We start from the raw sequence: 18,661 nt of genomic DNA on the forward strand, positions 1-18,661 counted from the left end.
TGTGTGTGTGTGTGTGTGTGTGTGTGTGTGATTTTCAGAAATGAATGAATGAATGACTTAACGAGTAAATACATTTTTATGTGATGGCAGTAGAAAAAGAGTTGGATGTGGAATTTAAATAAATAAATAACCAAAGCAAAACAAAAGTTAAAAAACAACACATAAAAATGCAACAAAACATAAAAACTAAATGTTAAACCAAACAAAATAAAAAAACAAACCAAAACTAACTGAACAATGAACCAAAAGACATACGCAAAAAATGAAAACAACAGAAAAACTAAAACAAACCAACCACACAAACAAATAAACAGTTAATACATATTTAAATAAATAATAATAATAACAAAAAATTGATGATTTCAGTGAGAAAAGAGTCACAATAAAAATAAATATAATAATAACATATAAACTTTTTAATAATTAAAAAAAATATATTTCCTTGATGAATGAGTGAGTTTCACAATGAATGAGTAATTTTTATGTGACTTCAGTGGGGAAACAATTGTAAGTGGGAAAAAAACTATTTTTAAGAAGTTCAATATGTATAAATATTTTTAATAAAGTAAATTAAAAAAATAAAACAACTGAACCAAAACAAAAATAAATATGTAAATAAATCACACCAAGTAAACAAACCAAACAAAAACAACATCAAAGCACATTAACAAACAATAAACATAATAAATGTATTTTTAAACCGTGTGACTTCTGTGGAAAAGAATCATACCAAGCTAACTAGCCATAAACGTACCGCACATGTTTGAATCTTCATCAGAGTTGTCTCCGCAGTCATCCTCACCATCACACAGCCAGACCAGCAGCTTACACAGCGTGTTGTTGCAAACAAACTCGTCTGCACGGCACGCCAACGACCCTGCAAACAAAAGATTTGACTTACTGCATTTCAGCACCACAACACATGTACAAATGAACAAGTTCAACAAATCACCATGTTACAAATAGTATATAGGTGTTGCAGTTTTATGGACATTTGCTTTTCCATTCTGATAATTTTATGTAAGAGTTTAATATATGCAGTAATTCTCACTTCAAAGAACATGAGATCTGGGCTCTCGCTGATTCAAAAAAAGTAACGGGACACTAATTTGCACCTTTTTCAGGGAAAGTTTTTGAACATATAATTACATGACTTGTGAAAGGATTCTAATTTAATGAACTATATCTTATCTGCAACCTTGCGCATTTTGAACTTTTTTAAATAAATATGAATTTAATCTTTAATTAAATATTTGAATGAGTTATTTACATATGAATATAACCTGTAATTTAAAAAAAAAAAGATATTCATTTGGCTTGTATCGGGAGCAGTTTGTGCATTCATGTAGATTTTTATAAGATATCTAACCATTCATGTTATTTGTAAAGATTTATTTCAAAGCGATTTTTGTTGTTTAAATTAATAAATAAACCCCAGCTGGCATTGAGATGCTTTTAATCACCATCAGCTGAAAAGACACTTTTACTTCCTTTAACAACAAGCGACAGAACATTCTATAACCCTGATGATGAAATTTATGGAGCCTATTTAGTTCCTCAGGTACAGTGAAGCACAAGCATTATAGAGACTGTCAAAGCAAAAGCATCAGACGTGGAAAATAAGAATGATTGTAACCTATAAAATGACCTGAGATGAGCTTTTGTGGTTGCTTTTACAGGCCTAAGTTTGGATCTGAGTTCAGAAAGCATGTTTTATACCAGCTCAAAGAGGCTGTTAAGACTAAGAGCATTGCTTTATTTTTTTGAAAATGCATCCTGCTTTTATCACCCTGATCCCTCTTCCTTTGTCGTCAGGTCTGAGTGAGAGAATTTTTAGCAGGTGTTTGACAGAAATGGACATTAATATCACAAAGTTTCCCTGAATAAAAGACGACGCCCTGATGCTGGACCAAAGCACGGTGGAAGGGTGCAAATGCAATACTCACAAATGACTGTGTGAGGCAAATGATGGTCACAACAGAAACTGACTGGTTTTCGGAGCCCCCCAGACCCCCCAGTACAGTAAAACTGCACATTTTTAGAGTGGCCTTTTATTGTGGCCAGCCTAAGGCACACCTGTGCAATAATCATGCTGTCTAATCAGCATCTTGATATGCCACACCTGTGAGGTGGATGGATTATCTCTGCAAAGGAGAAGTGCTCACTAACACAGATTTAGACAGATTTGTGAACAATATTTGAGAGAAATAGGCCTTTTGTGTACATAGAAAAAAATCTTAGATCTTTGAGTTCAGCTCATGAAAAATGGGGGCAAAAACTAAAGTGTTGCATTTATAATTTTGTTTAGTGTATAACAATCTGGTTAACTAAACTTGTTTTGAACACAATGTGTAATGTTTAATTTAGATGACTATATTTAAATAAATCCGTTATTTATTGCAACTTTTCAGAACTTTTCAGATCTACTCGAGCGGTAAAACCAAAACGGCATCACCGTCGACACTGAGTAACTCGACAAAGATCAAAGGCGTCCAATTCTGGAAAAACACCAGGAAGTCCAAAAATACTTCCAGTCAATACTCATTCACTGACTCAGGGCCGTCTGAAAGGACCACAACTCTGAAGATACATCTCATGACATTTCATATAACCACAATGACTTTAAGAACTAGAAAATTGTAAAATAAATAAATAAGGTGTTTAGAAACAGGACTTCATTTTTGATGCAAACACTTCTAAAGAGCCACAGGTGTAGGACGGCTGGCGTTGTCTTCACAACAATATCAACAACAGCAATTTTTCAAAACACTGAAATTGGGCCTTTCATGTACTCGCTTGTCAGATATCAAGTAGCAACACGGAACCTTTCATCCTCGCCAATTTTCACAAATATTGGGGAAATGACTTCTCTCGTGAGGCTGGGGATTTTTTCCGTGCTGTGCCGCACACGGCTCGGCTGATCTGCTGTAATGTATTCTTGTGATGATCATGTTTGTGAAAATCCCTCAAGTCTGTCAGTTGAAACTGAAATTTAAAGGCACTGGCATAAATACGTCAGCCTGTCGCACACGTTTTTTACTCTGGCTCATACACCACAGAATTAGGGTTTTATGGCTGATGTAACGTATGTTACATTTAGTTAAAATACTATTTATGTAATTTTTGGCACTAGCAAACACAGAATGCTTAAACATCCACATACAGGTCTGTAGTAAAGATAACATGCAGAAAACATTTCAGAAATAATAATAACAATAATAAAACTTTTATTTTATTAGTTTAGTAAATGTTGATGACTCAGAGCCCTATTTGTATTATGAGTAAACGATTGTATACTTTTGGTATAGAAAACGTTAGTTATAAATATGTACACATTCATAACAACAACAACAAAACAATAATAATCAACAAATATACCACCACTACTACTAATACTAAGTATTATTATTATTATTATTATTATTATTATTATTATTATTATTATTATTATTTAATTGTTTTGTGCTATTTAATATATAAGTAACTGAAAGTTTAATGCATACTCAAAGTATGAAAAATAATACATAAATAACTATATTTTATTTGACATTATATTTATTTTTATATATATTTATTTTGACATATGTTTAAGTAACTGAAAGGTTAGTTATACCTATGCATGCTCAAAAATAATTTGAAAAATTGATGATGATGATTCCATTAAGTTTATTATAATAATAAAATAAATAAAAAAGATAAGTTAAAACTGCACACAATAAATTATGAGTGTACAGTTTAAAAAATATATTATTATTGTTGTTATAAATAATGATTTTATTATTAATTGTATTGTAGATAATATTATTGATTTTACATAGATTATATTTATTGAAAAATCAGCTGAAAGGTTAGGTATAATTGTGTACTGTGTATATTATTATTAATAATAAACAAATAATAACAACAACAATTAATGATCATTATCATCATCATCATCATAAACATCATCTTCCACACAATTTAAGTTTAAAACAAACATACAAAGTAGCTCAAGTGAACACATTCCAGTTAAGTACTAGCTAATAGTATGTTAAATATTAGGGATGCCAGATAAATATCGCACGATATTTAATGCACATCTTGTCAGTAAAGCCGGTTCTGTAACCAGCGGTAAATCTCTACACGTGTCTGCTTTCACGTGGAGCAGCATTTACTACACAGAGCCATTGTTCATTGACAAGCTGTGCAAAACCACGATCATATTTTGTAGCTTGTCAATGAACAATGGCTCTGTGTAGTAAATGTTGCTCCATGTGAAAGCAGACACGTGTAGAGATTTACCGCTGGTTACAGAACCGGCTTTACTGACGAGATGCACATTAAATACCGTGCCGATAGTTATCGTGCACAGAATTAAATATAACTTACTGAACATTAAACCCTGACAAATCTTTCCCTTCTCTCAAAATTGCATAAAATAGAACTTAATTTCAACATTTACTTTCTTGATCCCTTGCAGAGCATGCTGGGAAGTAAAAATTCATCGCCCAGTAACAGATTTCGGAGCATTACCCTGGTCACAGTTGTCCTCGTCACTTTGATCCAAGCAGTCAAAGACTCGGTCGCACCTCCAGCGAGCGGGAACACAGTGTGCCCGATTACGACACAAGAACTCGTCCTCCTTACACTCCCAGATACAGTCCACCTGCTCACACACACACACACGGTTACGATTTGATTTCAATAACGCAACTGAATGAAGAGGTATGTCCTCTTTAGCAATGACCTTTGACCTTTTCCTACAGCTGAAATTGCTTTTTATATATAATGCATGGAAGAAATGCGGCCTTGGCTCTCCAGGGGCCTTTGAAAAAGAGGTCTGTTTTAATAGGCCTTATTAGGACAGGCAAACTCGTTTGAACTGTTGACACTGCATTATGAGTTAGGGTGTAATTAAAGCAAAGTCCCTAGAGAAAACAGAGTGCAGTCTTGAGGAACCCGCCTGCTGTTATCAAGAGACAACTGTAAAACGCTGCACCAGAGTTAAAAAGGGAAAGTTCACCCAAAATGCGCATCCTGTCATCACCCTGAATAATTTCACACTACTTTTAGGTCCTTTTAGAGCTTGAAAGTTCTGGGCCCCATTCACTTCTGTTGTATTGATGAAAAAAGGCAAAACACTCTTCAAAATATCTTATTTTATTGAACAAAGTCATTTGAGTTCGGGTGAGTAATGAGGGTGAGTAAATGATAACAATTTTAATTTTTACTTAAAATTTTATTACATTTTTAATAAATTATATTAATGTTAATTGTATTATTATTATTATCATTATTATTGTTAATGTATTATTATTAATTCTTAATTAATTAAATATTTTCTGGTATTATATTATAACTACATTAATAAACTGACAGGTTAGTTGTAACTGTGTACACTCCAAAAAGATTAGAAAAAATATTAATTAAAAATAATTATTGATGAACTAACTGAAAAGTTATTTATAATTTAGACAAAATATTTAAAAATTAAATATAAATTATAAAATTTAATTATATTTATTCATTAATTAATTATCTTACTGAAAAGTTAGTTATAACTGTGTACTCAAAAATAATTTTAAAAATATATAAGAAAAATAACATTAATTTTCAATGTATTATTTAAATATATTTATTAAATAATTAACAGCAGATTAGTTATAACAGTATACACTCAAAAAAAGTAATACTAATATTGCTGCTGCTACTAATACTACTACTGCTGCTAATAATAATAATAATAATAATAATAATAATAATAATAATAATAATAACCACACAGTTTTAACCACAATATAAATCTTATTTTCTTTTTTGGAGTGTGGAAGTTTTGGACCCCATTGACCTCCAGTATACTGATAAAAACAGCTGAAACATTCTTCAAATTATTATTATTATATATATATATTTTTTATTATTATTATTATTTGTTGTTAAAAAAAAAAAAGTTTGTGAGTAATCAACATTTTTCCTTTTGGCGTGACTATATAAATTCTATAGTAAACACTTTATTGTAATAAACAAATGCTTTTTTACCCAACTGACCTCATCAGATCCATCTGAACAGTCATTTTGTCCATCACAGCGTTGGCCAGCCGACACACAGCCTCCTCCAACACAAACATACTCATTCTGAGCACATGACGTAGGCCGAGCTGCACAGACACAAGGAATCCACAAATTAAAGTCACACAAGATTTCTTCCATCAAAGAATCCTCTCATATCCAATAATAAGACAAGTCAATCTACATGTCCTGGGACAGTCTGTTCCTTGAAAGAATCCGTATCGCACACGTGACTCCCTGCTGTAGATCGGCTCAGTCTGAAATAAACAGAGCTGCAGTTTCTGTCAGCAAGAGGTTGTGAGAGATTTCTGGCTGCACTTTTTGAAGTGTTTTCAGCCACATTAATATTAATCATAGGGTAAAATTCCCCTGACTAGCCTTGAGTTACAGGGAAGGAGCAAAAAAAAAAAAAAAAAAAAAAATGGAAAGTGAGTGTGAGAGCTTTCTGAATGCATCTTCAGCGGTCTTACGATCAGAATAATTCACTGGGCCTTTGCAGGCGTGGATGGACTCAGGTACCCAGAGCACAGCACACAATGCTGAAATATTCAAGAGGAGGGCCAAGAAAGTTAAAACTAAAAAAAAAAAAACAGGAGAAGCACTTCAAGTCTCTTGGGTTTAAATTAACAGATGAAGCTGAGGTTCAGAACACACAATACTCTTCTCTATATCTATATCAAAAAAAAAAATATAATACAAAATAAAAAAATAAAATATACGAACATTTATAATTTGACCATTTTCATATATATATAATATGGTTAATATTGGAGGCTGTAATATATATATTTATAAGAATACAAATTAATATATATCATTATGGTTATATTGGATTAATGTCTATATTATAAGAAACAAATTGCAATATCATTATAATATATAAATAAATATATATGATATTGCAAAAAATATATATATATATATATATATATATATATATATATATATATATATATTATAGTGTTCAAAGTGCAATACCACATTAACATTTAAAATTACGATAATAAATTGGAATGATTTTAATGAGAAATACTATATTTTGATAAGTAAATACAATTATTTTAATGAGAAATAAATATATAAAATGTAAACAAATTAATTTCATTCTGATACCATTTTAATTTATTTGTTGTTTTTTTTTATTTTTGATTAAACAAAACATCAATTCAAACAAACAAAACAGGGAAGGGGAAGCAACAGACACGTCAATATTTTTACAAACTGAAAGGAGAAGAAAAAAAAAAAAACTGATACCATTTTTATTTATTAAATAAATATACAGTATACATACTGACTTAAACTGACTTCAAATTCTTGACTTTATTTTGACGTCAAAGCTCTGGGGAGGAGCGTAGCTGCTATTGATACCACAGAGGAAGTGAATATTGAAAATCCAACTTGAGTAAGTGGATTTGCCATCTGTTCTTCAGGAATAGATGAAAAGCGAGATGAGAGGATGATATTTTACCTCCTTATATAAATGCAGTGAAAGCATTACAGGTAGATGTTCTGGATTCACGTAAATACTTGCCACAGAAAGAGACACACTTCTTTATAGCAACCTCTTTTAAAGCATAAATTGGGCCGGAGTGTTTGCAGGTGTACTATACTTGTATCAAGTGTTCTTAAGCAGCAGTTTTAGACTCAAAGGAGTCTAACGCTGAGGGAAGAACAAGCTAAATGTGTCCTGGAATGAAACTCCTTAGGTGACATTTAAATGCAGACGATGACAAATGTGGGGTCATTTTGCTGTTGGTTTTAAGCGGTAGTAGCATTATAGTAGGTTATAAATGAAGGCAACATCGCAGGGTTTGAGGCAGTGCAGAGATCTCCAGTCATCACTGTGAAGTTGTAGGCCTGTGATTCCCTTTGGATAAAAGGTGTCCGCTCGGTGACATGTGATTATAGGAGTGCCAAGCTTGCTGTCTGGGAACAGCTTTGATTGGTTCTGGATCTGCATTATTTAAAGATCGTGTGAAAGCAGCTAACCTGTCATGGCAGTGTTGGCAGGGCTACAGTTGGCCTCATCTTCCCCGGTTTTGCAGTCTTCCTGTCCATCACAGAGCCATTTGACTGAGATACAGAGATGATTCAGGCACTGGAACTGATCCTCGGAGCAGTGGCTCTCACAGCCTCTCTGAAAACACACATATGGGATATCAGCACTTTAACAGGAACCAGATGAACAATGTATAGCAATGGTGTGATTGACGAATGTGCTACTTGAAACCTCGTCTGAGTTATCAGTACAGTCGAAGTCACCATCACAACGGAAGCGTGAGGAGATGCACTCTCCGTTGGCACAAATGAAATTTTTTGAGTTGCATGTTACTGGTTCTAAAAAGAGAAGAGAGAGAAAGACATGAATGGATTCAGAATTTTGACTTATTTTACTACTGGAAGCAATGACTGAAAGCAGAATAAACTTTTTGCAGCAGCAGTAGCAGCAGCAGTAAAACAAACAAACAAAAAAAACAAATGGCTAAACAACATTTTTTGTATGGTTTGGAACAGAAAAACACATCCAGACTTTCCTGAGTAAGATCTGCCAGGAAGCCTAAGAAATGCAATGGAGAAAACATGAAAATGAGAGCAAGTAAATAAGAAAAAGAAAATAAAGATGTATTGAAAAAAGAAAGAAAAACTTGAATAAATGCAAACAAACTAAATAAAGACAGGCAGACAGAAATAAAGAACAAAGGACAAAAAAATGAGTGTATGAAATCAGAAATACAGAAACAAAAAAGGGAACAAGCAAAACAAGTGAACAAATGAATGACAGAAAAACAGACAGAACAATCAATGAGCAAGCAAACAAAAAGAGAGAAAAAAGAAAAAAATGAAAGAAAAAACAATTGAAAGATTAAAGAACAAAAGACAAATAAAAAATGACAAACAAGTAAATGAACAAACAAAAAAACAAACAAATGAAAGAAAGAGGGACAGACAGATAAAATGAGTGAAAAAATATAGACAAAGAAAGAGTGACGAAAAGAAAAAAATAACAGAACAAACAAATAGCCAAATAAATTAAACAAAAATCTGGAAAATGAAAGTGAATGAGAAAACAAATAAAAGGTAGACTGACTGAACAAAGGAAAGATCAAAAGAAGAAAGAAATTAACAAACAAACAATAAAAAAATAAGAAACAAACAAATAAGAGAACACAAAACAGACAGAATAAACATATAACTAAGAAAAAAAAAGAAAGATTAAAGAAAGAAAAATCCAGACAGCATAAACAAACAAAAGATTAAAAAAAAGAAATAAACAAACTAATGAAAGAACAAAAGATACCGGCAGAATGAACAGATAAAAAGAAACAAATGAAAGAAAGACAGAAAGAAAACTAAATGAACAAACAAATGAAAAATTAAAAGGATCATGTGATGCAATTTCAACTTTTCCTTTCTCTTTGGAGTGTTACAAGCTCTTGGTGAATAAAGAAGATCTGTAAAGTTTTAAAGACTAAAGTCTCAAATCCAAAAAGATATTCTTTATAAAAGTTAAGAGTCAACCACACTCTCCTAAAATGGCTCATTCTAACATGCCCCCACATGTCTATGTCACGTGTTGTGTTTCAAACACAAATTTTGAGCAGTGTAGAGTAGCGCTTGTTGTTTGTCGTTTCTCCGATCACAAATGCAGACATGGTTTTATGTTTACGCGGCACGATGAAACGCAACACGTAAAAAGACAGTATAAGTCAGCGGTTCTCAATTCCTGTCCTAGCGCCCCCTTGCCCTGCACATTTTGTATTTTTCTATTTGCTTCAGATGCTTGTTCTACTCAAACGTAAGTGCCCTGCGAAGTGGACATCACAGAATATTCTGCCATGATTCCAGTTCAAAGCGAACTTAGCCTATATGGTCCATTCAAAGTGCATTGAAGTATGCAAGATGTGAATTTAAATTGTATTTATTTACAGAGGTATATGATGTCACACTTGTCCGTGTGTGAAGACGTTGCGCAGCGCGAATCCGTGAATAAATGTTCCGAAGTGAAGTAACCTTTAACAGATTTCCCCTGCTCAGGGAGTAGGGAGCATTGAACACTGTGTAGGGACTATGTAAATCGGAACACAGTTGATGCATGGAGCTCACTTCTAACGAGCTGATTAACTGAATCAGGTGTGTTAACAGAGAGAGATGTGCAAAATATGCAGAGCTGGGGTGAGCAAGGACTGGAAATGAGAACCACTGGTATTGTCATTATAATCCATAATTATGTCCCCACTGGATGCAACAAATGCCTCATTTATAATGAGTTTTAATATTTTTGTCTCGGTGCTCCGGGACACACGCCACCACAGTATAGTAAGGGGCATAATATTTCTGTTACACGCTTGAGGTATTCGGCCAATCACGACACACTGGAAAGCTGGCCAATCAAAGAACAACTCGCTTTTCAGAGCGATGAGCTTTGTAAAAATCGAGGCGTTTCAGGAAGGAAGGGCATAGAGGAGTACAGTATGTGGAAAATAATGTGTTTTTGAAACTTAAACCACATAAACCCATTTCACTACACCAAATACACAAAATAATGTTATTTTTAGCAACATCATATGACCCCTTTAAGAAAGAATAATACAGACTGAATGAACAAATGAAAGATACAAATAAAAAGAAACACACAAACAAATGAGAGATAAAACAATGGAAGACACAGACAAAATGAACAAACGAAGATATTAAAAATAAAACAAAGATACAAAGAAACAGGTAAGAAAGAAAGAATGAACAGAGGGAGCACAGATCTCCTTGATCACAATAACTGAGTGCTGCTGTGTCACTCCTCTAACTCTATTATCAGTCTCTCTGCATCCAACTCCAGCACTCCACTGATTATCTGCCCTGACATCACGAGCCCATGAGAGCCTTTCTATCCTCCCAGTGTTGTTTCTGTGTTAGACTCCCAAGGTGAATCCAGCAGAGGAAAAGAAATCGAAGCTCTGTCTGGTTTCCCTCCCACTCAGCAAGTAAGCAAATACACCAGGATATTACAGCAGGACGCACACACATTTCAGAGTGGGAATTCATCTCTAGATTAATAGGCGACCATACACGAGTCATATCTTCTCTCTTATCAGAGCGAAATCATGCAAAAATAGATCCCTTTGTACACAAAAGACACTTTCTGCTAGTTGAAATGTAAGCTTGAATCTAACAAACACTCTTCAGTAGCCTGTGTTCGTTAAGATTGTTAAAAACGGGCTCTAGAGAAATGCTGCACGCTGATACTGAATACATAACATGTCTGTATTAGTGTCTGCTGTGATGTAGATCAGAGAGGGATCCGTGAGCTCGCTTTTAATTGAAAGAGATAGAGAGATTGATAGCGAAAGAATGAGAGAGAGGAAAAAGGAGGTAGGGAGACTGAGAGGAGCATGAACAGCACATAAAGTCTACAAGTCTGACTTGTAGGAAAGAAGTATCAGTGAGTTGGAAATTATGCCATTGTGCTCTGCTTTCTTCTGCAAGCACAAGTCCGACTTACATCATGATCATAATGTGAATAAATAATAGCAGTGGCTTTGTAATCTAGTAAATAAATGGTCTAGGCTCATGCCACAGCACAGAGGAAAAACAACATACATGGGTGTTTATCACAGGAGCCGATGCCAGGAGCAACAGGACTGCTGCCATTAAATCCAAATTGCAGATCAGGGTGAGAGATCGATTCTGCCATTCACTGGGACGCTTTCTCCGCTAACTGTCAATCAATGTCACAGGGCTGACAAAAAACATAGAGCTGCACTCCAGCGGACGGTAGTTAGCAACATCCCGAAACGACAGGAAAAATACCTGTCTGCATTTCAGGGAAATTGATATAATCACCACTTGGGCGACACATAAACTTCCAGAGCAATCAACACACAATCTCATTCTCACTGTGTATTTTGCTCTCATTTGAAAGTGTGAAGCTAGAGGCTGAAGACACAGTTGAAGTGTGATGAGATCCACTGGGCTAGTGGAGAACTTAAGGGGAAAAATAGGGAATATATTTGGAGATTTGAGACAACAGTCACACCCACACACAGTGATGAAGCACGTTTGCACACAGTTTGAGACCTATGTATGTGTTCTTCAGAAGAAAAAGACGGCTCAGTGTCACACACAGATGCATCAGTGTTAGCTGTTAAATCCTTCTCTGATGATCCAACATCTATTTGTTCTTTTTTTCTTTTTGAAAACCTTGCTGTGTCTGTATGTCTAGTTGTGTTAAGAGGAACATATGAAAGCTATATGTACTTTAATGTCAAAGCATTCCGATATCAAAGACAAGAAAATTATAGCATGATTATAGCATTAAACTAAACTACTGCAAACATAACAGCACAGTGAAACTAAGTAATGAAATATAAAGAAACTAAAGTAAGCAACAAATCACAGTAAAGACAGTTCTGTAATCAGCGGTAAATCTCTACACATGTGTGTGCTTTCACATGGAGCAGCATTTACTACACAGAGCCATTGTTCACTGACAAGCTGCACAAAACCACGATCATATTTTGCGCATGTTTCACGAAACTTAAAAATTAAAAACTCCTCTCTGTAATAAATGATGCACCAAAAGAAAGCACGCACGTGTAGAGATTTTCCACTGCTTACAGAACCGGCTTTACTGATGAGATGGGCATTAAATATCATGCCGATATTTATCGTGCATCCCTATAAATTAACAAAACAATGAAACAACTAAACTAAACCAAACCAAAAACACAGCACAATGAAACTGAACTAAATCTATATTCAAAATAAACTAAATAATACCACACAATGAAACTAAACGGCACAATGCAATTAAGACTAAACTAAACACAGCAGACTAAAACTAAACAGTACGTCACTTCAGTTAGAAAAACAACAAAATACATCTAAACAAAATACAAACACTACAAATCAAAACATTTGGATTTTAGTTTGTTTGAACTGTGCTTAACCCCCCCAAAATAACAACAACAACAAAAAAAATAGCATCAGCTACAGAGGAAGTGTTTGTTAAACTATTCACTGCAAAGCTTTGCACAACTTAAAGGTGCTGTATGTAAGTTTTTGACTCTACTAAACATACCACAATATGTTTGCAGATATTTAAGAAACATACTAAGTTAACATACTTGTTTATCTGAAAAACAATGCTACAGTAAGTTATTCTCCTTTGGAAATGTGCGTTTGGGGCCGGTTTTGGTTTGTGAAACCCGCCCACTGTCAGTTTACCCAATTGTATTTCGGCACCCAGGGTTGCCAGTTGGCAGAAAACACTGCGTATTTAATTTCATTCATCAAGTGTGCTCGTTCTTGTTGGTGTCGTCAATCTGGCAACCTGCGTGAGCATCAAGTCTGAGGAGGAGGGGCCGGGTGAAAACAAACCCTCTCCAATATTTTGAATTTGGACTGCAATACCTAGTTCAACCACTCGGTGTTAATCCTACATACAGCACCTTTAAATAAGAGATTAAATGCAGAGTCACGTACTGCAGTTCTCTTCATCTGAATTGTCGCTGCAGTCGCTCTGCCCGTCACACCTCCAGTGGTCCGGGATGCAGTTGTTGTCCTTGCAGCGAAATTCATGAGGCCCACATGTCTTTTCATCTGCATACACAAACAAACAAACGAAGCATTTATTTAAATTTCCTCATTAAATTGTTCAATAAAAACAAGGATTTGGTACAAAGCATACATTTTGTAGTTTGTTTTGTAGGCTGGTTTATTAATATTTTACCAATAAATGTTTAATTTTTCCAGCAACCGCACCTGCCAGGATTTTTTTTTTTTTTTTACCTTAAATTTAACACTTTTTTTTCTTCACAGAATCCCACAAGGCTGAATCAAAGGCACAATGGTGTAAATCATATTTCTCTCTTGCTCTGAAATAATCAACATGCTAATCCGAGCTGATTTGAGTACAGGAAATCTGAAATGCAATTTCCCCTCATCTGAATGTCGGCGACGACTAATCCAACTATCATGAGAGATGATGAGAACATAATGCATGATTAATTGACAATCACAATGCTGTGTTTGAGTGCTAATTCCCCGACTTAAAATGACATTAAGAGAATTCTAATTTAGAAAGAACAAGGCTGGAATATTAAGATTTTTCCCTCAAATAGCCTGAAGGCTCAAATCACCTTCAAGTTGGAAGAAGAGAATTTTGCTCATTAAAACTAAATAGAGAATATGAGTATGCTTTTACACTAAATTTTACATGTATAAAATAAGAAAACGGAATAGTCAAAATATTGAAAAAAAATCACCAAATATTTACTTAATTTCACTAGTTCACTGAGTTATTACCACACAAACAAACGCAGGAGGTATATTGAATGAATTCATTGTTTAATGCATTAGTGTTAGTCTGTATGCTCTCAGTGAGCTGTGTACAAGCAGCGTTCTCGGCTAATTAGCTTTTGCCGACATGCTGCCAACATGAGGCAGATCATGGTAAATAATTCAAAATAAATAAATAGGATCATGTTGTGATGTGAGAAGCCACATCCAACAAATTAGGAGTGGTGCTCAATGCGTCAGAGCGTGGCAGCATGCTGAATGTTTCATGAGAGCTCAATCCAATGATCCATTCATCTGAAACAACATTAACGTGGATCTTTAGTCGTAACGCGAAAAAACACTCAAGCAACCATCCACCGAACACAAAAACACAGCAAAACAGAAGAGAATATGTTATATTGCTCAGAAAACAAAAAAAATAAAAAAAAATAACAACACTCATAACAAAAAAGTACCTCATTATTAACAATCATAAAAAAAATTTAATTAGGAGTCATAACCTCCCACTTCATACTACCTGTTTAAACATGTTAAAAAGTACATAATTATTTTTTTAAAGTATTTTAATCTATATTTTTCAATGTCTGATGCCAATACTAGTAACTAGAGAGACATGACTGAAAACAATTTTATTAGGGTCATATTGATTGAAATTTACAATAATATTTGTATTATTAAAATCTGAACAATAATAATAATAATAAAATACATGAATATTTATATTATAAGTATTTTAATAGTTTGTAAATTATTATAACCAATAATAATAATAATAATATGTAATAATTACTGATATTATAAACAATAATTGATAAAAAAGTGTAATATTTTACATTATATTATAATAATTAGCTGGATATTATTATATATATATTAATATTATATATATATATATATATATATATATATATATATATATATATATATAATAAAACAGATATTAAAAAACAAAAACAATAAACTAACACAAAGTACCTCAGTAATGAAAGAGAACTGACTTAAAAAAGACGGATATTGGATTTTATTTGTATTATATTTAAGTATAAGTCAAAACTATTTAATTCAATTTATATTTACTACTACTACTTATATTAATAATAATAATAATAACGTATGTTATAATATTTAATAATTACTTTATATAAAATAATTAAATAATTTTATTTTGGATCTTTTCACATGACAGAAGGGATTTTCATTTGATCATGTGACAATTCCAAAAAAAAATAAAAAAAAAAATCTGCCTCAAGACCCCAGCATTCTAGGCCAGTCCACTGCACTCAGTCTATCCATTTTCCAATGTCCATTTCCATCAAAAGTTCTGGTCCCCTTTTCATCTCAGTCAAGCTGTCAATACACTGTATCAGTGTCTTCTTTGTCCCTTATGCAGCCACTAGTGTATTCATTTCATCTTAGTATCTCTTTAGAAAATGCCCCATTTCCAAAGAGATGTAAGCAAGTTATTGATTTTTTTTGAAGATGAAGCTGATGGACTTATATACACTGATAGACATTCAGACAGACATTTAGGGAATGTCCTCTTGGTTAAAAATCAATACAGTATTATGCTGGGTAAATGTGAATATTACATCATATCCTCTCAATGAGGTAAAGTGCATGATTGTGTTGTGTACCTAGGGAAATCAAATACATCCTCCAAAATAACAATATTGTCCAAGACCGTATGCAATTCCAGCACACAGAGAGACAGAAAAGGACCTCACTGAGAACTGAAGCTTTTAGTCTAAAGACTTTGAGAACATCATAATTCTCACATTTTTGTCCGATATTTAGCCAATTATTATTAGTAGTAGGAGTAGTAGTAGAAAAATATAACACATGTATATATATATATATATATATATATATATATATATATATATATAATATTTACTTACAATTATGTCAGAAATATATTGAATGGTTATTGAGATTGAAAAAAATAGTTCATTATGTAATTAATATATATAAAGAACAGTTAATATATATTTTATTATATTATAATAAATATTAAAAATAATTTTGTAAACTTCTACTACTATTATTACTATTACTACTACTAATGATTACATTAATAAACAGACAAACATTTTAATTACTTATATTATAAATAATATTTAAGACAGGGGAACACTTTAATAATTATTTACAAATATTAGAAAATATATCATCACAAATAAAAAGCATACATTTATTTAAACATATATTATTATTGTCATCATTATATAATTATAATTAAAATAATCCATTTAAAAATAATTGATTAAACATTTTAATATTATAATCATTTAAAAACAGAAAAACAAAACAAACCTAAAAATTATTTTGCTTATGTTAACTTCATGGATTCTAATTTTAAGAATAAATCTGAAAGATAATATATATATATCAGATTACTCAACAAGTAACTTTTTAATTGTAAACCATGACAGGTCAGGCAAAGTTTCATTCTATCCTACTAGAAAATTTTGCACTCAACTTAAAAGTATATTTCTGTGACTAGGAAAGCTTCAGTACGTTTTGAAGAACACTACTGCAGTGAAAAACTTTCTCCAAAGTCAAACTTTAGCTTACTTCCTTCTTGCAACTAAACTTTCCCTGTAATTAAAACCAGTGGGCTAGTTGGTTCCTTGTAGAGGTGGATGGTAACTGAGATATGGTGCTGACCACTAAATCTCATTTATAAAAACTATTTTTATTATGTTGGATGGATCGATATAAAGTAAAAAAACTATTTACAAGACAATTTGTTACTGCGATGTCACCTAATGCACTTGACAGCCATTACAAGCTGCAGAGAGAAACATTACTAGCAGTAATGTGAGAGCGGCCTTCAAAATGCCAAACACTGACAAAAAGGACATAGAGGAAGTTTTTTTTTTTTTTTTTTTTTTTTTTTGAAGAGGCGAGGTCTTTTAAAGACTAAAGTCAACACTAAACAATCTTGACCATGTCAGTTGTATAATATAAAGTCCTTTAATATTTATTCCATAAATTCCATAAAGTGGAATAGTTTCATGTCATCTACAAGCCAAAGCAGCTGCTTTACAAGGAATAGTGCTTGGTTAAAACAGAGAAAAAACTGAATCTGCATAATTATAGCGCACTAAATCATCCATTTTGGGCCCAATGGAGAAGACTAATCGGTTAGCTGCTCATAAAGCAAACACAATGCAACCTGACAACGCTCGCCCTGTGAAAACGTTAGCGCTCGGGTGAGCGGCTTCAAGTGAAATGTCTCTTAGTGCACCAACACATCCTCAAAACCTCAAGATTACAGTAGGAACTCCAAGAAGTCGTTTATGAAATCTTTATTCATCTACGTCAGTCCTCTGGGCAAACAGTCGGTGCAAAATTAAAGCAAATGGAATGTTTTAGGTGCTCAGACCAACAGATATTTCTCACGCTGAAATTTAAGGAGGATATGTATATTTTATGGTGATGATGAGCATTAGGTAAAGCGTGGCAACGGTGAGCGACTCACCGCAGTTGGCCTCATCCGAGCCGTCGGCGCAGTCGGGGTCCTCGTCGCACACCCACAGCTTGGAGATGCAGTGCATTGTGGTCTTGCACTGAAACTGGGACGGCGAGCAAGTGTTCTCGGCTGGAGATGTAGAGAGAAGGAGATCATGTGATCAAAACCTTGCGAAGAAAAGTTCAGTTGACAAACCGCAGACTAACTTTTTAGAGCTACTTTAAGGAATCCAACAGTTTGTCGAGGCTTTTTTCTACTGTGACGCTTTTTGAAAGAGCAGCACCATAAAGAATCAGTAATAGACTGCAGAAAACTGTGCTTTGATCTTCCCACAAACCCTCAGAAATAAAGGAAATAATAGGAACGTCGCTCGCAGCAGGCGATCTGATGTCCGACAGTGATTGCCTTGCAATTGATTGTATGTAAGGAGGTAAATTTACACACAAGCATTGCTTTGAAGGCTGTAGCAGTAGTGGCGCTTTAAATGAGATGAATTAAAAGACAACATTTCTTATTTCCTCACACATTCAGTATATATTTTGAAAATATTTACACATATATATTTATATTCACATAATTTATTAATATATAATATATTTAATACATAAAAATAATATATTTTTCTTAAATATATACAAGTACTTATATTTATATTTATTTGTATTTATATACAGAAAATAAATATACACAGTACACACATACAGTATATTATTTAAACAAAAACTTTTATTTTGGGTGTGATTAATTGTTGCTCAGCACTAATTTCACAAAATATGCAGTTTTTTTTTTTGCTGCATTTTTATTCAAATACACCTGATCAAATGCAGCCTTGGTGAGCATAAA

At 33.3% G+C, this 18,661-nt stretch overlaps 1 protein-coding gene across 1 annotated transcript in view; it reads right to left on the bottom strand.

The window, feature by feature from the left end:
- The window catches only part of lrp1ba (low density lipoprotein receptor-related protein 1Ba), a 223,854-nt gene that overhangs the window by 26,260 nt on the left and 178,933 nt on the right, over positions 1–18,661 (bottom strand). The window contains 7 exon segments of the mRNA XM_042712307.1: positions 755–877; positions 4,513–4,645; positions 6,028–6,137; positions 8,038–8,185; positions 8,279–8,385; positions 13,528–13,644; positions 17,828–17,947. Coding sequence (XP_042568241.1) covers positions 755–877; positions 4,513–4,645; positions 6,028–6,137; positions 8,038–8,185; positions 8,279–8,385; positions 13,528–13,644; positions 17,828–17,947 — 858 coding nt within the window.

This window comes from Cyprinus carpio, chromosome A22 (assembly GCF_018340385.1).
Source record: "Cyprinus carpio isolate SPL01 chromosome A22, ASM1834038v1, whole genome shotgun sequence".
NCBI lineage: Eukaryota > Metazoa > Chordata > Actinopteri > Cypriniformes > Cyprinidae > Cyprinus > Cyprinus carpio.